Below are 19,814 nucleotides of genomic sequence, written 5' to 3' on the forward strand. Positions count from 1 at the left end.
GGTGGCCAGAAGGTACGGTCTGTTGAACTTCTTTCGCACCCTACGTAGCCAACCCCGCCAATCGGAGGTGCGTGGCAAGGACAACCAAGAGACACGTTTGAGGTGGCCAGGAGATGGCGCGACACCAATGGAGTCCCTACATCTGTCTGTGGAGCCATCACTGCTGTGAGATTGTGATCAACTTCCTCACGTGATACTGCACCCATCTTTTAGGACCGTGGTGGACGACAAATGGGTCTGGGATTGGTGTTTGGGAAAGATGGGAACCCAGTTCTCATCGAACTCATTGAGCTCATTCTGCTCCAGCTGCTGCTGCTCCTCGAGCTGTTGATCATGTTTCTGGATCTGCTGCTTCTCCTGGAGCTGCTGCTCCTGCAGATTGTGTGCTGCAGGGTTGTGCGCTGCTCTGCTGTACGGCTGTGTGCTGTTGCAGGGCTGTGTGGTGCTGGGCTGTGTGGGTGCAGGGCTATGTGCTGCAGGGCTGTGTGGTGCAGTGCTGTGTGGTGCTAGGCTGTGGTATGGCCAAGGGGTCTGACCATAATAAACGCTGCCCTCTTTGTTCCACGTGATCAGGCGGCGGTGGAGCCAATGGGAGCCCGCCGGCTTAATATTGGAAAGAGGCTCGGGTCTTGAACCGCTCGTGGAGCCTCAATTCACCTTGCCTGGTAAAGGCACCGTGGACATGCGTGCAGGATGGTGCAGGACCATGGTCTCCACGTGTCTGGCGTGACCAAGAACAAAACTGAAGAGCTGATGATATTAGGATACTTTGAGGTCAGATCTTATAGGTTGCATGTTAAATGTGCACGCAGCTTCGAAATCTGGAAGGTAGAAAATGTTGGTAGCAAGGTGTGGTGGCATCTGCAGCTTTAACCATGCTGGCATATTAACCTTGATCGTAGCCACATTACCAGCAAACGGAACAGTGCAATGTTACAAAGATCTGTGTTTATTAAAATCACTCCCGAGACGCGACCTTCGGCTATGACGACAGAAAACAGAGACGGTGTTGCCCCCGACTTGACTTCCCAGAGCGGAGAACTCCCTCAAGATTCTCTAGCTCTGTGGATGGGCAGCAGTAGTAATCTAATGCCTCTTTTTTCCCCACCGCACGTGCGATCCAGCCTAGCGCGAGGTTGTTTCTCCACTGCAGAACCCGAGCTGTGCTGACGACGACGTCACAATGAGCCAAGACGCACGTGCATGCCAATGCATGACTAAATATTTCGCATTTCCTGAAGCGTGCACTTAAACCCCGGCTCTGACCCCGCTTGGCCCCCGGGGCCAGAGTTTTCCGAGTTTGGTCCAGCTCAGTGGAAAACCACCCGTACTGTGCGGGTCCCTCGTCAGCACGGCCCGGATGTGACGGTGCAAAAAAGGGGGCATAAGAAACTGGTTGGCGGGGAGACGTTTTACTGCGGGAGGAGAGGGGGTCCCCGCATCTGGACCTGCGGAGGAGGGGGCCGCATCCCGCGCGGGGGAGGCGGTGGGGGCCCACGAGGGAAGCCGAAGGGAGGCGGCCGTGGGGGGGCTCCGTATCCCATGGGCGGCATGTGGTGGGGGGGGCCCCTCATGTTCGGAGGAGCGGGGCCTGGGGGCACAAACACAGACGATGCAAGGGGTTAGAAGGCCGACGCGGCGAGAGACACGGTGGCGCGTGTGATACGGGAGACGTGCGACGACCGAGACGCAGGTGAACGCGGCACTGACTTGTGCAGTTTGTCATAAACGGCACGCGGTCCACCATACATACCCATTGGGGGGCCAAAGGGGGGCCCACGATGCGGCATGCCCATGTGTGGAGGAGGGGGGCCGTGGGGCATCGAGTGAGATGGGGGCCGGGATGGGGGGCCCTGACCCCCAACCGACACGGGCGGAGCCGGGGGAGGGGGCACCATGCCCATGCTGTGGGGCGGCATCACCCCCATCGGGTGCATTCCTACAGCAAGACGCGGCAGCAGAGGCGACCATCAGAAGAGACCACAGATACAGCACTGAGACAACAATCAGTCTACAAGCAAAGACTAAAGACATGATGACAACGATTACAGACGGAAACCACCGGATCTATTACTTCACCCGCCGTATGACCCACAACCTCACCCGTCACATCACCCACCACCACAATAATTGCATGACCGATCACTTCAACAATCACATAACCCATCTCACCAATATCATCACCCGTCACCTCACCAATCGCATGACACATCACCTCAACCATCGCATGACATCACCTGACCCATCGCATGACACATCACCTGACCCATCGCATGACACATCACCTCACCCATCGCATGACACATCACCTCACCCATCGCATGACACATCACCTCACCCATCGCATGACACATCACCTCACCCATCGCATGACACATCACCCGCTGCACAACTCCCTCGTGCTGGTTCGGTTACCTGGGTGGGGCATGACGGGAGGGAAGGGAGGCGGCACGGGCGGCGGGCCCGAGGAGTGCGGGTGGCCGGGGCTGGGCGAGGGCCCCGCCGAGCTGCTGGCGGACATGCCGTGAGACATCATGGCGCCCGACATCGTCATCCCGGGAGGCAGAGAGCCGGGCATCGGAGCCGGCGGGGGAAGCCCTCCCATCATAGACATTCCTGCGACGGCAGAGTCCAGGCCACGTTAGAACGCGCGTGCAAGCATCTCTCGTAGGCACGCACACACACATGGTCTCTCATCTATATGTAAATATGCGCACACACACAAACACAGCTGCCATTCGCCACTAAGTGGTTTTGACTTCACAGCGATTTCCCAGCCTATGTGCACTTTGACAGATGCACCGCTTGTGCTCCCCACAGTGCCATCGTGCTCTGTTGTAGCCACCTGACGCATTGCTCATTGTTGCGAGCGTCGCTCACACCTCCGATTAGCACGGTCGGCTATGCACGGTGTAAAATAAGTTAAAAATAAATAAATACATGTTCCTTCGCCCTCCCGTTTTTGTTAGAGGGCGACTGCCTCAAACTGTCCGGTAGCATAGTGTCCCTCGAATGCACAATCAGACATGAAGTGTTACTCATTACCACCATCTCACATACACAGTGTCTCATACACACAGTAACATATACACACAGTGACACAGAATGAACCACACACACGCACTGACCATCACACAGTATGCTGCACACGCACAGATTCCCTGGGTAAGCGACACACACGCACTCTTCAGGCAAGAGCTGTTGTCCAGCACTTATTAAGGGCAGCAACGGCTGACGAAGGAGGTGGCGTGGAAAGCACCGCCAGCAGCAGCAGCACGAGCTGCAAACTCACCAACAACCAAATGTGCTCACACAGACAAAAATTCCCCGTGTAGCCTAAACAGACTGTTGGGGCAAGTGCTGTTAGCGAGCACCTACGAAGGCCGGCGCAGCACACGAGGGGCTGGGTGGCCAACACTACACCTGGCCGCCTTTGTCTCCCTAGTGCCGATGTTAACACATTGCACCAGGTACTCTTTTGAGGCTGAGTTGACCTAGAAGAGGCCCAGGACCGGTTCAGATAATCGTCGGTGGTGTTGGCCGTGGGCAGGATTCGAACTTGTGTCGCCAGCTTCGTAGTGCAGCGCGCTAACCGCCCCACTACCGCTCCCCACACACACACGCGCACATCCACACGCGCACACGTTTGGCATCCGCACGGCACGAGCAACGGCCCGCTCTCACCGGGCGGCGGCATGGGCATCCCAGAAACGGGCACGGAGGGGGCCTGCGGGGGTGGCGGCGCGTCGGCGAACAGCTGGTGGGGGCGGTCCGCCTGCGAGAGCGGGTTCTGCGCAGCGAGCAGGCGCTCGGCGGCCGAGCCATGGCGCTCGCCCTTCGAGTCCTTCTTGAACGCGTACGAGACGGAGATGGGCCGGTTGCACAGGTACTGCCCGTTCATGGCCTCGATGGCGGCGTCGGAGGCCTCGAAGCTCGCGAAGTTGATGAAGGCGTAGCCCTTCGAGTTGCCCGTTTCAGGGTCGCGCATCGTCTTGGGGGTCTGCAGGATGACGCCGAACGCGCTGAACGTGTCGTACAGCAGCTTCTCGTCGATCTCCGTGTCCAGGTTCCCGATGAAGATGTTGGCGCCCACGTCGAGGTTCTTGTTGTGGGCCGACGCTTTGTTGACGCGGATCGGCTTGCCGTACAACTTGATCATGTTCATGATTTTAATCGCGTAGTCGGCATCTTCTTCGCCGAGGAATTCGACGAAGCCGTAGCCTGCGACGGAAAGATGGACGCGCCGTTAACGTCGACACAGGCGTCCCGCACAACTCACATTTTAAATGCAGTGCCCTGTAACGTGACAAACATCTGAGGGTGCACAGGACTTGAACCTCTCAAAATGGGGTTGTGCTGTCTCAGCTGCGCTGGCAGACGCAGCCGTTAACAGTCGGCCCGATATAAACCAAAATCGCCACCGAAACGAATTATATCGGCATCGCCGACACGTTTCCGAGTCTGGCCAGGTGGCACCAGATCTCCCCTTCTTACGCCAACACTTGCATCCACCAGGCAGCCTGGCTCCTCCACAAGTCCACCGACCCCACATGCCCACTAGGAATCATAATCGATCCCCTACTACTGAATCCGGACTCCAGGCTAGGAATCACGAGAATTGTCCAGTTCTAATAAGCTGGTGGCACAGTTGGTCGTGGCCTATGGGTGCTGGAGACACACGAATGGCACTTGGATAAGGTGAGTGCGTGACGATGTTTGTGATGCGAGTACTCGATGTATGTTTGCGATGAGAGGGCTTGACGTGTTTGTTGTAGCTAACGGTGTTGTGTAGAGTGGGAAGCGGTTGTGTAGTGGTTAGCGCACTGTGCGACGACCCCACCGACCAAAGTTAGATTCGCGCTCACGGCCAATATTCAGTCACGAATATCAGAACAGGTGCTGGGCCACCTCTAAATATACTCAGTACTAAATGAGAACTTGATAAAGGTGGCCAGGTGTGGTGTTGGCCACTCACTCCCTCCTGTGCCGTGCCAGCCCTCAAAGGTGCTCGCAAACCGCACTTGCCCCCAGAATGTGTGAACGGCTGTATGAGGGATGTTGCTTGTGTGTTATGAAGGTGGTTTCAGTGAAAGTTTGTGATGTGGCTGGTTACTGCGAGTGGTTCAAGGGGCTGGCTGCGTTGTCGGTGGTTAACGTCGATGTTTGTGATGTGGGACCGCACCTTGGTGTTGCTGAGTGATGCGGTCTTTGGGCATGTGGGTGTTTACCACCGGCCCTGCCTGCAGAAAGAGCTCCCATAGTAGCGCCTCGCTCACTTTGTCGTCTAGTCCACCAACGTACACAGTGGCATCTGCAACAGAGCAGCAAGACACAGCACAGCATTAGTTAGCGAGGTGACCATGACCAAATTACCTTGAATGATCACAGATGACGAGGGCAAAGCCGGTTTGTGCCTGGATAGCAGTTGTATGGGAGACCATGAAGCGGCACAAATGTCACAGGCTGCGGGGAGACTGCGCTGTCGGCAGCAGAGTGCATTGCAGAAATAAGCAATTGTTCTACTGTACTTCTATGCTCCAACGTCCGTGCCCCCGCCAAAACCAACCCGCAAATGCACCCAGGGTGCGATAGTTGAAGATCTGGGAGACGTAACAAGTGAAATGAGAGATGTGGGGAATCAAGAGGGCGGTGAGAGGGGGGTTGACGGAGAGATGAGTTTGGATTGCCCAAAGAAAGCAAAGTAGAGGGCAGCGTGCTGCAATAAAGAGACGGGGGGAGCGCAGAGAGAGAGAGTGGAGGGAGAGCAGGGCGGAGTAATAATGAGTGGGGAGATGAGGGAGTGGAGGCAACATCGTGAGAGTCCTCCAGTCGGGAGAGGAGGCTGTGGAGAGGGGAGATGACAGCGAGCGGGGGGGGGAGTGGAGATGGCACCAAGGGAAGGGAGAGTGGAGATGGCAGTGAGGGAAGGGAGAGTGGAGATGGCAATGAGGGAAGGGAGAGTGGAGATGGCAGTGAGGGATGGGAGAGTGGAGATGGCAATGAGGGAAGGGAGAGTGGAGATGGCAGTGAGGGATGGGAGAGTGGAGATGGCACCAAGGGATGGGAGAGTGGAGATGGCAGTGAGGGATGGGAGAGTGGAGATGGCAGTGAGGGAGGGAGAGTGGAGATGGCAGTGAGGGAAGGGAGAGTGGAGATGGCAGTGAGGGATGGGAGAGTGGAGATGGCAGTGAGGGAAGGGAGAGTGGAGATGGCAGTGAGGGATGGGAGAGTGGAGATGGCAGTGAGGGAAGGGAGAGTGGAGATGGCAATGAGGGAAGGGAGAGTGGAGATGGCAGTGAGGGAAGGGAGAGTGGAGATGGCAGTGAGGGATGGGAGAGTGGAGATGGCAGTGAGGGATGGGAGAGTGGAGATGGCAGTGAGGGAAGGGAGAGTGGAGATGGCAGTGAGGGAAGGGAGAGTGGAGATGGCAGTGAGGGATGGGAGAGTGGAGATGGCAATGAGGGAAGGGAGAGTGGAGATGGCAGTGAGGGAAGGGAGAGTGGAGATGGCAATGAGGGAAGGGAGAGTGGAGATGGCAGTGAGGGAAGGGAGAGTGGAGATGGCAATGAGGGAGGGAGAGTGGAGATGGCAGTGAGGGAAGGGAGAGTGGAGATGGCAATGAGGGAGGGAGAGTGGAGATGGCAGTGAGGGATGGGAGAGTGGAGATGGCAATGAGGGAAGGGAGAGTGGAGATGGCAATGAGGGATGGGAGAGTGGAGATGGCAGTGAGGGAAGGGAGAGTGGAGATGGCAATGAGGGAGGGAGAGTGGAGATGGCAGTGAGGGAGGGAGAGTGGAGATGGCAATGAGGGATGGGAGAGTGGAGATGGCAATGAGGGATGGGAGAGTGGAGATGGCAATGAGGGAGGGAGAGTGGAGATGGCAGTGAGGGAAGGGAGAGTGGAGATGGCAATGAGGGAAGGGAGAGTGGAGATGGCAGTGAGGGAAGGGAGAGTGGAGATGGCAATGAGGGAGGGAGAGTGGAGATGGCAATGAGGGATGGGAGAGTGGAGATGGCAATGAGGGAAGGGAGAGTGGAGATGGCAGTGAGGGAAGGGAGAGTGGAGATGGCAATGAGGGAGGGAGAGTGGAGATGGCAATGAGGGATGGGAGAGTGGAGATGGCAGTGAGGGAAGGGAGAGTGGAGATGGCAGTGAGGGAGGGAGAGTGGAGATGGCAATGAGGGATGGGAGAGTGGAGATGGCAATGAGGGATGGGAGAGTGGAGATGGCAATGAGGGAGGGAGAGTGGAGATGGCAGTGAGGGAAGGGAGAGTGGAGATGGCAATGAGGGAGGGAGAGTGGAGATGGCAGTGAGGGATGGGAGAGTGGAGATGGCAATGAGGGAAGGGAGAGTGGAGATGGCAATGAGGGAGGGAGAGTGGAGATGGCAGTGAGGGATGGGAGAGTGGAGATGGCAATGAGGGAAGGGAGAGTGGAGATGGCAATGAGGGATGGGAGAGTGGAGATGGCAATGAGGGAAGGGAGAGTGGAGATGGCAGTGAGGGATGGGAGAGTGGAGATGGCAATGAGGGAAGGGAGAGTGGAGATGGCAGTGAGGGATGGGAGAGTGGAGATGGCACCAAGGGATGGGAGAGTGGAGATGGCAGTGAGGGAAGGGAGAGTGGAGATGGCAGTGAGGGAAGGGAGAGTGGAGATGGCACCAAGGGATGGGAGAGTGGAGATGGCAGTGAGGGATGGGAGAGTGGAGATGGCAGTGAGGGAAGGGAGAGTGGAGATGGCAGTGAGGGAGGGAGAGTGGAGATGGCAGTGAGGGAGGGAGAGTGGAGATGGCAGTGAGGGAAGGGAGAGTGGAGATGGCAGTGAGGGAAGGGAGAGTGGAGATGGCAGTGAGGGAGGGAGAGTGGAGATGGCAGTGAGGGATGGGAGAGTGGAGATGGCAATGAGGGAAGGGAGAGTGGAGATGGCAGCGAGGGATGGGAGAGTGGAGATGGCAGTGAGGGAGGGAGAGTGGAGATGGCAGTGAGGGATGGGAGAGTGGAGATGGCAATGAGGGAAGGGAGAGTGGAGATGGCAATGAGGGAGGGAGAGTGGAGATGGCAATGAGGGAAGGGAGAGTGGAGATGGCAATGAGGGAAGGGAGAGTGGAGATGGCAATGAGGGAGGGAGAGTGGAGATGGCAGTGAGGGAGGGAGAGTGGAGATGGCAGTGAGGGATGGGAGAGTGGAGATGGCAGTGAGGGAAGGGAGAGTGGAGATGGCAGTGAGGGATGGGAGAGTGGAGATGGCAGTGAGGGAAGGGAGAGTGGAGATGGCAGTGAGGGATGGGAGAGTGGAGATGGCAATGAGGGAGGGAGAGTGGAGATGGCAGTGAGGGATGGGAGAGTGGAGATGGCAATGAGGGAGGGAGAGTGGAGATGGCAGTGAGGGAGGGGAGAGGATTGGGCGCCAGAGAATCGGGAGCGGAGTTTGGGGGAGTACAGTGCGGTACAGTGCGTAGCGGCGCGTAGGAGAGGGAGCAGAGTGGGCAGTGAGCACAGGAGAGTAGAGAGAGAGAGTAGAGCAGGGAGAGAGTAGAGTAAGGAGAGGGTAGAGGAGAGAGTATAGTAGAGAGTAGGGAGTAATGAGAGAGTAGAGTAGGGAGAGACTAGATGAGAGAGTAGATGAGAGAGTAATGAGAGTGTAGAGTAGATTAGAAAGTAAGGAGAGAGGGTATAGTAGAGAGAGTAGAATAGAGAGTAGAGTAATGAGAGAGAGTAGATGATAGAGTAAAGTAATGAGAGAGTAGAGTAGAGAGAGTAGATGAGAGCGAGGAGACCCACCCTGGTTTCGCTCCGAGATCGGCCCGGCCGCCATTCTGTTCCGCGAGGCCCGAGTCGCGCTCTGCGCATGCGCGCGGGGGTCGGAGGTCACGTGACGCGTGCAACTCGCGCTGCGTACGCGACGTAATGACGTCACGGCGTGCCGGTGCGTGATGACGTCATCGCGTTTTTATAATTATTTTGCGGGCAGTCCTCGACTTACGTACGGGTTCCGTTCCCCGTTTCGTGAGCCGATCAGTTCGTAAGTGGGAACACAACAACGGGGCGCGCACGCAGTCATCGACTTACGAACGCGCGTCTTTACGAACAGCCCGCGCTTACGAACCAACTTTCATGAAATCCGTAGCTTTTTAATGACATTGACTTCATACGCAAAACTCCTCCTTGCAAACTGAACCGCGGGACTATTTTGTTCAGGGGAGCGATCCTCCGCGAATTGGACTGAGTCGTGCTGGGAGAAAGCGTACACGTGTGTGTGTTTGTGCACGTGTGTTTTTGTGCACATGTGTGTGTTTGTGTGTGTGTTTGTGCACGTGTGTGTTTGTGTGTGTGTTTGTGCACGTGTGTGTATGTGTGTGTGCACGTGTGTGTTTGTGTATGTGTTTGTGTGTGTGTATGTGGGGGGAGCGGTGGTGTAGCGGTTAGCGCGCTGAGCTTCGAACCCGGCGTCCAGAGTTCGATTCCTGCTCACGGCTGACACCAGTGACGATTATCTGAACCGGTCCTGGGCCTCCGCTAGGTCGACTCAGCCTCAAATGAGTACCTGGTGCGGTGTGTAAACATCGCCTCTGGGGAGACAAAGGCGGCCGGACGTGGGGTTGGCCACTCACCCCCTTTGTGTGCCGTGCCGGCCTTCATAGGTGCTCGCTTACATAACTTGCCCCAACAGTCTGTTCAGGCTATACGGGGGATCTTTATCTTTGTTTGTGCACGTGTGTGTGTTTGTCTGTTCAAGCTATACGGGGGAGCCAGAGGACATCCCACCCCAAGGTGTACAGGGAAAGGCTCTGACTCCCGGCCACGTAGTTTAACCCGGGCCCGCTCACCATCATGAAGGTCTTTAATGATCGTGAGCAGAGGGTCAGGGACCCCGGAAGCACGAAGAACAACTCAGAGCCCACGCACACACAATTTCACACACAATTTCACACACACGCGCACACACTCAGCAATTCTATTCTTAGCCACACGGTGGCAGTAGCAACAGCAGCGTGATTCAGGATCTCGATATCAAATGTCGAGTTCTGCTGCTGCCCACGATGAGAAGGGCTTCAGCAGAGAGAGAGTTTTGTGTCGTTTTGCTGTTGCTCCTCCATTGCAGGAGCGCAGGCGACAGTGGTTTACTGTGTGGCCCATAGTTTGGGTTTGCATGGCCACAGCCGCACTTATATGGCTTGTGTCTTTAACGCATCTCTCTGTGTCACTGTGTCTCTATGTGCCTCTGGGTCTCTATGAGTCTTTGTGTCTCTATGGTTTACTATATGGTCCATAATTTGGGTTGCATGCCCACAATTGCACTCCTGTGGTTTTGTCTTTAACGCATCTCTCTGTGTCGCTGTGTCTCTATGTGCCTCTGGGTCTCTATGAGTCTTTGTGTCTCTATGGGTTTACTGTGTGGTCCATAATTTGGGTTGCATGCCCACAATTGCACTCCTGTGGGTTTGTCTTTAATACACCTCGATGTATCTTCGAGTCCGTCTCAAATGTGTCTATCGGTCGCTATGTATCTCTATGAGCTCCGTGTGTCTCCATGTATCGCGACCTGTGGGTGAGCGGGTGAGTGAATGTGTGGTTGAGTCGTTTGGTACACCGGTGTTGTGGAGGAGTGATTTCAAAGGCAGGAGAATGTGCAATGTTTGGGTCTGGAGCGAGGTGTTAATTCTGAACCTCCATCATCAACAGCCGTGGTCACTCCACGGCTTGATGAACGCCTCCCCACACACGGTCACCAACTTTCACGATCATGCGAGGCCACAATTGTTCTCTCTGAACGTTGTCATAACGCTCCGAATCATGGGACCTTCCTTGCCAGTATCAAAATATAAGAATGTTTTACCCTTTCTGGAAATAAAACAGGCATGAAGATTTTAAAATACCAAACAGAAACCTTTTGCAAGGAATCATGTCTGCATTGACTACATATTTGTGGTGAACATGCAAACGTAAAAAAACATGCTCTGGTAATATATGCATCGTCTTTGAAACTGATTGGTCCACACCAATGACAGATTTCTTTCGAGCCTCGTCTCAAACAGTGTTAGACCAGAGGACGCCAAAAGGCGAACAGCACAAAGGCAATGCACTGTCGGGGCAATGCGAGCTTATATTACCGGACAATGTTTTTTGTTTGCATGCTCACCACAGGTATATGTGGTTAATGCAGACATTATTCCTTGCAAAAGCTTTCTGTTTGGTGTTTTAACATCTTAACACCTGTTTTATTGCCAGAAAGGATAACACCTATTATTCTTAGAACTCTCCGAATAACCACGTGATCTCTGGGACAACGTTGGCATGTGGTTTGCAGAACGTTTGCCAACATTTGCAATCAGCAATCGCCCCAGGAACACGGCTTATTTTGTGTAACCGCCTGTGTCCAACCGTTATTTTATTTTTATTAGAAAAAGTAATATTCGTGGCTTTTACAAAACAAAGGGTGCAGTGTTGGATTCAAGATAACCAGATAAACATATCCATTCATCCTGAGTCCAACTTCACAATCAATTATTTCCTGCAAACGGATCGTGTCAGCAAATCTGAGCTGGTTAATGTTTTGTCCATTTACGTATGTTTGCCTCTTATTTCCCAAATGCAATATTAAGGACAAACATCTCATGTCCCCCATAACAGCAGCCTGTCAAAGCATATATTCTATTAAGCTTTGTGTCGTTTGAAGTGATGTACCGTCAGTGTATCTGTTCCAGCTCTATTATGGCTTTGGCAATTCCTTTATGCTTTATTAAATAATACATTACATTTCCCAAAGTGCCTTTCAACTCGGTACGCAAGGCACTGCACATCACTATACATACCACTGGCCAAGGGGTAGCAAAACTAAGGAGAAATAAACAGCGGCTAATCGAGAGAACCGAAAGCGAGAGAGAATAAGTGCGTGGCGAGGAAGGGGGTCTAAACCGCGGCGCCGTTCGTCTTCCGAATGTGCGAGCAGCACTTGGCGAGGCGCTTGCTCCACGGCCGGTGAGTAGCTCAGCAGCAGCAAGAGGAGGAGCAGCAGCAGCAGGAGGAGAAGGCAGGTCACCCGGAGTGTGCACAGGGGGAGCCGGCTCCGAGGAACGCACAGGGAGGCACCGGCCATCAAAGGACGAAGCCTTAGGGATGATGGCCAAACATACGGGGGCGGTCAGTAAATTTGAGATAACCTGCTATCCACTTTTTTGAGAGCCTTTAAAGGTCAAAAGGAGACCAGGTGAGACATATTTGTATGAAGACACCCATTGACTCGTGGGAGCTTGAGTGGCTGGAAAAGAACGGCGGTGATATGGACGATGTTCAACAAGGATGGACGCACCGATTAAGAGGGCGTCAGAAGACGGCAACCACGTTGACAGCTTTGGGGTCAAGCACCGTTTCTACACAGATGACGTCCGACTCTTCGCCTCCATCGATTCCACAGACGCCTCTGCACTTCAGAGGCTCTGCGGAGTTCACCGCCAGCCTGCAGCAGTGGCCTCTGGGCCCACGGTCTACCCTTGAATGTTTCCAAATCCGATGTCGTCCCGATTGACACCACGCAGCGCCTCACCACATCCATGCTCCCTTTGAGCATTTTCATCGCTGGCTCCGGTCCACGCACCAGGTCTCCTGGGATGAACTACTAAGGAGGTCTCAACGATGCACATACTGTCGTCCTCTTCTGCTGTGGAGAAAACTATCTTGGTTGCCACTCTGACTGGATTAATATGAGGACGAAACAAACCCCTGTCCCTGGCCCCTCCTCCCTCTCGTGGCTGCTGCTCTCTGAACGAGTCCAGAGCTTTCTGAGATCATCCTCCTGAGTGCACTGAAGCCCTGACACTGCGCTGGTAATAAGTTAACATGCTCTTTTAAATATGTTCCTAGTTTGTATAAGGCTCAAGATATCAAAAACAAATACTCATTATTTCATATAAAATTTTTGTACAATATTTTCGTATCATTGCATCATTGTACTTTATTACTTTTGTCATTTTAGTGACTCCGGCCACTGTTGCAAATGAGACTAACATGGTCTCTCGATTCGCACCTGGTTAAACAAAACCAAAGCTGAACCCAGCCGTTGGCTGCTTAAACAATTGGCTGCTGCATATCGCCAACTTGCCAAGCGTCAGGCTGCCAATTTCGAAACCCTTTACCACACATGGATTTGAAAAGACGAGCCGTAACACTCTGCAACGTCGTTTAGAAATCACATCGCGGCAATGGTCGGTATGCAGCAAAAGGGTTTAAACATCGACAGCCTACCAATTCAATTGGCTGGGTTGCAGTCGCATAACGAGCGTCGGGGGGCAGGCCCCGTTGACAACCACCCTGAGATTTGTTTTCAACAACAGTTTCAAAGAACAACTGATTTAAAACGGGGTTTACATTTTTTAAAATAAAAATGCGTTTCACGTTTTATTTTAATTTAATTAGAGCAGTAACGTTTGGTGACTGTGTGAGACAAATCCAATATTGGGGCCCCACCCGACCGATTGCCGCACCCCCCGAGCTGATAATGTCGTGACTACGCCACTGCTGGGTTGGCAAAGAAGAATATTGCTTTGAAGAGCCCAGACGCCGGGAATCACGCTCCCAGAGGCCGGGAATCACGCTCCCAGACACTGGGAATCACGCTCCCAGACACTGGGAATCACGCTCCCAGACGCTGGGAATCACGCTCCCAGACGCCGGGAATCACGCTCCCAGAGGCCGGGAATCACACTCCCAGACACTGGGAATCACGCTCCCAGAGGCCGGGAATCACGCTCCCAGAGGCCGGGAATCACGCTCCCAGACACTGGGAATCACGCTCCCAGACACTGGGAATCACGCTCCCAGAGGCCGGGAATCACGCTCCCAGACACGCCAGGAATCACGCTCCCAGACACTGGGAATCACGCCCAGACACTGGGAATCCCACTCACAGACGCCAGGAATAACGCTCCCAGACGTCAGGAATCACGCTCCCAGAAGCGGATAAGCTGGAAGATTGCTTGGAACCCGGACAGACACAGTTGGAATTTGGCCATCTACGTGCTGCCAGCGTGTGCGGCGCTAAGCCAAGTTAAGTCATTGAGATTTCTTAGTTCAGTCGCGGGAAACGCACCGCAGCAAGGAAACAAAACAAGCCAAACCAGCCAATCCTTTCTCAAAACCTGCACAGCTGCTTGTTCTTCCACAGTTACCCACCTGGGTCACACACCTGGCATCCCCTGTGAAGCCCACACACGTGTGTGGCCAACGTGGAGGAAAGGCGGAACTGTGGACTCCGCCGCCCGTCGAGGGTTGTCTCGCTCACGGTCTTGGTGTCTCGGTGTCTCGCACACAGTTTCTCGCTCACAGTCTCTGTGTCTCTATTTACAACCTCAGCAGGAACGTGTGCAGGGTTCCACCTCTGGGGAACCCAGCAAACGCAGGGAGAGGCTTCCAGCGTTCCGCCTCGATGGCGTAGGGCATCGCAATCATGCGGTTGAGCGTGAACACTCGGTCGCCCTTCACGACCGAGCAGAACAGCGTGCCCTTGCTGTTCATGTACTGCCCGGCCAGCGTCGTCCACGCCGCGCTGCTGATGTTGTAGCGGTCGATGGCGCAGTGCAGGAAGTCGTCGTAGGGCCCGTTGCGGATCACGTAGAGGTTGTCCCTGTGGGCCACCATGCAGTGGCCGTAGCTGTGCGGCTTGACGAGCGTGGCCAGGCGGCGCCAGGCCTCTCCGTCCGCGTCCAGCTCCGAGATGGTGGTGGTGTCGAGCGGCTTCCACAGGCACACGAAGGCGCGGCCCAGCGTCGTGGCGCAAGCCGCCCCGGCGGCCGCCTGGGGGAGCGGCGCGCAGGGCGACCACGCCTCGGCGCGCTCGTCGAAGCTCTCCACCGTCGCCAGCTTAATGCCGCTGTGCTCGCCGCCGATCGCCAGCAGGCGGTCCCGGTGGGCCAGCAGCGCGAGGTTGTAGCGCGGCTGGTTGGGGCCGGCGAGCTCGCGCCACACCCTCCGGAGCGGGTCGTAGCAGAAGGTCGTCTCCACGGGGTCGCGTTCCATCCCGCGGATCCCTCCGACCAGGTAGAGCTTGTTGTTTAGCACGGCGATACCCGCCAGCGCGGAGCTCGCGCTGCAGGGAAGGGCCGTGACCGCCTCCCAGCGGTTGTGGACTTCGTCCAGGCAGCAGACGGTGCGCGACTTGTCGTCCAGGTAGGCGTTCGACGAGGAATACGTGCCGACCGCCGACAGGCGGCTCGGCTGCAGCGCGGACACGTGAAGCCGGTGCTCCTCGGACAGGAGGCTCAGCCTGCTCGCGAAGCGCGGCTCGTCGAGCACGTCCCGCACAAAGTGAGCGGCGCAGCGGCGCGCCCGCTCAACGCCGTACTCGCTGGCGGCGACGAGCATCTCGACGCAGTTGTCCGAATCTACCGCCGCGCTCAGGTACGCGACCAGGGCGCTCACCTGCAGGAAGCCGGCGGCCTCCACCGCGTCGACGACGTCGTCGGCTCGGAGAGGCGTGGCGCCGTCATCCAGGACTCGCAGCATGATGGAGAAACCGTTGGCGGTTATGCATCCGGTTATTTCCAGCTCATCGCGCTGGCACTCGCGCATTCCGGAGCGGAAGAGTGCGTCAAAGTAGTCGCAGTGCTCGGCCATGCGGCTCCGGTTGACCTCGAACACGACCCCTTCCACCGTGACACGCAGATCGCGCGTCGGCGACGGCTTGCTCATTATTGCGCCGCTCGGTTCACTGCCACTGCCACCACCCCGATCGTGAAGCCACCCCGGTCATCGTGCCACCCCTCTCCTCTCACGACCCCCCAAATCATCGCACCACCCGACTCGTAGCACCGCCCCCTCTCATCACGCAACCTGGATTATGGCACCACCACGATCATCGGCATGAGCTTCCACGAGCTGGGGGCATGTGCTGGCCGACCGCTGGACCCTCGCGTTTGACCTGCTGCTGTTCTGTGCATTGGTGAGCCAAAAGCCCTGCGCTATGAATAGCACGCGTATATATAGCCACCAATGCGCAGCGAGCACTCGAATTACCACCCACAGCCCTGCCTACACCTTACACTAACAACATTGACATTACTTAATACCCAGCTGATGCACTGATGTTACACTTAAAGTGTAAGGTCGAGACAGATTTTGTTAAGGCCTTCATCCAGCATTGGATTGATCAAGGCTGATGATGATGAAATGTAAGGATTCAGTGTTGTTTTTGAAATCTCAAATATACTTTATTTAATGATTCGAGAGCCAATTTAAAATATTGCAATTAAATCTGCGAAACAGATTACATTTTACATCGTAATGCGACACGAGAGACCAGACTATGAGCAGTAAGTAACTGAAACAGAAGAGATGGTAACTCAACGGCAGGACCCATGCACGCACATCAGAGAACACAGGCACGGCTTTGCACTCCTGAGTGCTTAAACGGAATAAATAATCTCTGGGTCTGAAAACATGGAGCCTGCCAAAGACCTTGCTGGATATAACTTCGTAAAATGTAAAAACTAAAAATAATAATTAAACCATAAATACATTTAGGCATGCCAAGAAATAATCCTGGTCTCCGATGCGTTTGCTGGTTGCACTGCACGCTGGTCGGAATGGTGTTCAATGTCTCGCGCTGGGAGCTTGTTCAGCAACCGCTTTCGAAGCTCTTGACGGAGCAAAACGTCGGGGACACCGTTCCGACCAACGTGCGGTACAACTAGAAAAAAAACACATCGCAGAGCTACACAACAGTTTAACCGTGGAAACCTAGATAGTGCCAGAACCGCCCATCTGTTTTTTACGGATATCGAACTTGGGATTGCCAAGCGCTGTCAAGCCGAAGGAATGCTGGGCCTCTTAAGGTCTGAGCGCCTAAAGAAGATATCTTGCTGGTAGGCCTTGTACTCCGCCAAGTCCAGCTGACTCGAGGCCGTCCTGATGTCGTTGTGAATGGCGTCAATGAGGTCGTCTGTTGGGAAACATAAACATTTGCCACGCTCGCGTTAGCATTGGTACTCAACTCCTGTTCACACCCCCAAGCATGGCGGGGGCAAGTCTATCTCTATGGGAACCATTGTTGACTTTGCCATAAGAGTGGCAATATTTTTTTAATAAATTTCTAAATCAATGGTAAAGCACCCAGGCCTCCAACAACAACAGCCGCAATTTGTCACAAAGTGGTGGTGACGTAACCACTGTGCTTGTTCCAGGCCAGGTGCACGCCCGAGATCACGTGAAGTGTCGAAGGCTCACTGGCAGGGCACGGGACAGACTCAGGTGCCATGGGTTGACTGACTGAGATGACTGGCCGATGCACCACCTTAGGCCCAGTGGCTTCCCTACCCCCACGCCCCCCCCCACACACAAACACACAGAGGAGGATCTCTCACTGTCGCACCCAGGGAGTCGAATCCTGTCTCCGCACGGATGTAACCAAGGATCACAATGCTCAGCACCTCGCCGTAGAAGTCCTCCTCAAAAGAGTGGATGATGTGCACCTCCTGCGACACAGGAAGATATACGCACGCGTAAGGTCAAAAGTGCAGCCCTGCAATTTCTTGACTAAATTCACTGCTGGTGGAAGGGCCTCCACTAGAGGGAACTCCACAGAGCACCACTAAAGGGTATTGTTGCCTACTCTGACAGTCTTTGTTTGCTTGTTGTAGTACGGAGTTAGAATGATGGCTTTACTATAAGTTGTCTTGTGGTTGTTGTTGTTGTTTGACTTGCATCCCACTGGGATTTTTGCACAGCGTTGGTGTACGGTGCTTTTTTTCTGGAAGACTGCAATTTTTTCCTGGATTTTCAGTTTGCGTATAGTCACTTTAATTTGTTTTCTTGTTCATGTTTTTGTTTTTTGTTTGAGTGCGGTTGCACCCGATTCAAGAGCTGAATAGCTCACAGGGCTATACCTAATAAATGAAACTGAAGAGGTAGGCAGCACCAACACTTTGCCTCACAACACCTGAGCATTGTTTGACCGGTAGCACCACGAGGTGGAATGGAACCTGCGACCTCTGAATTGCAAGTCGAAGATTCTCACCGTTACACCCTAGCAGCATTGATGATGGTGAACGAAGATGATGTATGTAACAAACACGCGTGTGCCACGTGTAATTACGGGGCGTGCAGGGAGATGCGGCGAATGCCAGAACGATCCGATAGACGAATCGCGTGAGCGAGGGAGGGAGGGGACGTGCCCAGAGGCTCCGCTCACCATGGACTTCTTGGTGTTATTATAGAACGGGTTCCAGCCGATGCTCATCACCATCTTGTGCACATCTCCGCTGCCCACGCACGCCCAGCCAAAGTAAATTCCCGTGGCCACGTCCGCCGGGAGCTGCTCCACCACCGGCTCGGGGAGGTTCGCTGCGAGGTGAAGAGATGAGCAAGGGATCTTTGAGCATATTCATCACGACAACAACAATAATAGCAACTCAACAAGAACACCTCAACTCAGCACCCCCAACACTGCACACAAACCTCACATCCACTCAACACCCTCTAAATGCCCAACAAGGTGGCATCATGGCCCACGAACGCCCCGCAGTCACAGAGCGACTGTGGACATAAACCCTGTCACAACATACTCTTTGTTTTTTCGGTAAAGTCACGTAGGTAAAACAAAATAAACCCCACTTGATACAGTAATTTTGCTGCGACGGTGCCACCTGAAGACGGAAGCTTGTGTTACCTCCGAAACGTCGTGATTTAATTAATTTCTATTTTATTTTTTACCTACGTAACTTTCCCGACAAAAACAAAGAGTATGGACCCTTGCAGTCACGAAAACTTCTAATCTATAATCCTGTCACAACACCCTAATCAATACGCCTAATATCCCGAAGCATGACGTTAACACCTCAATACAACACCCGAATTCAACAGCCCAAAACACTTTCCTAACACCCCAATACAACCGACTAACCACTCGCGCAACATCTCAAAACACTAAACCACTCAACACTCGACTCAGTAATCCAACGCTTCGTCATGCAACGCAACACGTTAGAAGCCAAACCCGACACATTGACAACGACCCCTGTACTCAAACAATGACCACAACACTCGATTCCAGTGTCCATCACTCAATGTCAGAGGGGGAGGGGCACTATCGCCGATAAGACATCATCAGTGTGAGGGCCGCCACACATTTGAAACCATTGGGGTTTGACCGCAGCACGATGATGTTGGGGGTGTTTTCACATCTGCTGTAGTATTGCCAGGGGCCGCACTAAAGGCCACCAGGGGCCGCCAGTGGCCCGCGGGCCTTGCCATGGAGACCGCCGCCGCTCTATTCGCAACAACCTTGCCGCTGTGCACCCCAAGCCAAGCCCCCTAAAACAAGCACTCTCACCGCTACACCAACCCGAAAGGCCCCCCTACCCCTGGGTCCCCCTACCCGTGACCCCCTACCCGTGACCCCCCTTACCCGTGACCCCCCTACCCGTGCCCCCCTACCCGTGACCCCCCTACCCGTGTCCCCCTACCCGTGACCCCCCTACCCGTGACCCCCCTACCCGTGCCCCCCTACCCGTGCCCCCCCCTATCCGTGCCCCCCTACCCGTGCCCCCCTACCCGTGGCCCCCCCTTACCCGTGGGTATGCCGAGCTGCTTGCTGCCTCTGCCGAAGCCCTTCACCACCTTGCCGCGGCACCAGCACGGGAGGCTCTTCATGGCACGGCGACCCCTGGGGAGAGAGGCGAGGTCAGCTCCGAGGTGAAAGGAGGGGGGGGGAGGTCAAGGGCGAGGTCACGGGGTCCAGGGGTCACGGTAAATAGGTCACGGGACGCGCGTCGGCGCCGAGTCACGCACGGGGTGGGGGGGGAGGAGCTACGGGAAGCCGGGAGT

The 19,814-nt window shown here is 54.7% G+C and overlaps 3 protein-coding genes across 3 annotated transcripts; all 3 read right to left on the reverse strand.

The window, feature by feature from the left end:
* Positions 1 to 929: 929 nt before the first annotated feature.
* SF3B4 (splicing factor 3b subunit 4) lies at positions 930 to 8,889 on the reverse strand. Its single transcript, XM_061572361.1, has 6 exons — positions 8,781 to 8,889; positions 5,183 to 5,311; positions 3,685 to 4,221; positions 2,416 to 2,616; positions 1,754 to 1,939; positions 930 to 1,591 (listed from the first exon to the last, which is right to left on the reverse strand). The coding sequence occupies exons 1-6, from the start codon at positions 8,812 to 8,814 to the stop codon at positions 1,413 to 1,415; spliced, it is 1,266 nt and encodes a 421-aa protein (XP_061428345.1). The 5' UTR covers positions 8,815 to 8,889; the 3' UTR covers positions 930 to 1,412.
* A 2,149-nt stretch (positions 8,890 to 11,038) lies between these two features.
* LOC133355073 (kelch repeat and BTB domain-containing protein 13-like) lies at positions 11,039 to 15,698 on the reverse strand. The gene is made up of 2 exons (XM_061572360.1): positions 14,169 to 15,698; positions 11,039 to 12,109 (listed from the first exon to the last, which is right to left on the reverse strand). The coding sequence occupies exon 1, from the start codon at positions 15,681 to 15,683 to the stop codon at positions 14,337 to 14,339; it is 1,347 nt and encodes a 448-aa protein (XP_061428344.1). The 5' UTR covers positions 15,684 to 15,698; the 3' UTR covers positions 11,039 to 12,109; positions 14,169 to 14,336.
* A 421-nt stretch (positions 15,699 to 16,119) lies between these two features.
* LOC133355097 (riboflavin kinase-like) lies at positions 16,120 to 19,795 on the reverse strand. Its single transcript, XM_061572393.1, has 4 exons — positions 19,559 to 19,795; positions 18,181 to 18,332; positions 17,362 to 17,464; positions 16,120 to 16,932 (listed from the first exon to the last, which is right to left on the reverse strand). The coding sequence occupies exons 1-4, from the start codon at positions 19,638 to 19,640 to the stop codon at positions 16,796 to 16,798; spliced, it is 474 nt and encodes a 157-aa protein (XP_061428377.1). The 5' UTR covers positions 19,641 to 19,795; the 3' UTR covers positions 16,120 to 16,795.
* Positions 19,796 to 19,814: the final 19 nt, after the last annotated feature.

Source organism: Lethenteron reissneri, chromosome 50 (genome assembly GCF_015708825.2).
Source record: "Lethenteron reissneri isolate LAM-NWPU_2019-01 chromosome 50, ASM1570882v1, whole genome shotgun sequence".
Taxonomy (NCBI): domain Eukaryota; kingdom Metazoa; phylum Chordata; class Hyperoartia; order Petromyzontiformes; family Petromyzontidae; genus Lethenteron; species Lethenteron reissneri.

Coding starts and splice junctions, on each gene's coding strand:
- LOC133355097 (XM_061572393.1), bottom strand. CDS start 19,640: ATGAAGAGCCTCCCGTGCTGGTGCCGCGGCAAGGTGGTGAAGGGCTTC. Junction 18,333..19,558: donor GCAGCTCGGCATACCCACGG/GTAAGGGGGGGC, acceptor TTCACCTCGCAG/CGAACCTCCCCGAGCCGGTG. Junction 17,465..18,180: donor ATAACACCAAGAAGTCCATG/GTGAGCGGAGCC, acceptor CCTGTGTCGCAG/GAGGTGCACATCATCCACTC.
- LOC133355073 (XM_061572360.1), bottom strand. CDS start 15,683: ATGAGCAAGCCGTCGCCGACGCGCGATCTGCGTGTCACGGTGGAAGGG.
- SF3B4 (XM_061572361.1), bottom strand. CDS start 8,814: ATGGCGGCCGGGCCGATCTCGGAGCGAAACCAGG. Junction 5,312..8,780: donor GATCTCGGAGCGAAACCAGG/GTGGGTCTCCTC, acceptor GCTCTGTTGCAG/ATGCCACTGTGTACGTTGGT. Junction 1,592..1,753: donor CCCCTTTGGCCCCCCAATGG/GTATGTATGGTG, acceptor TTGTGCCCCCAG/GCCCCGCTCCTCCGAACATG.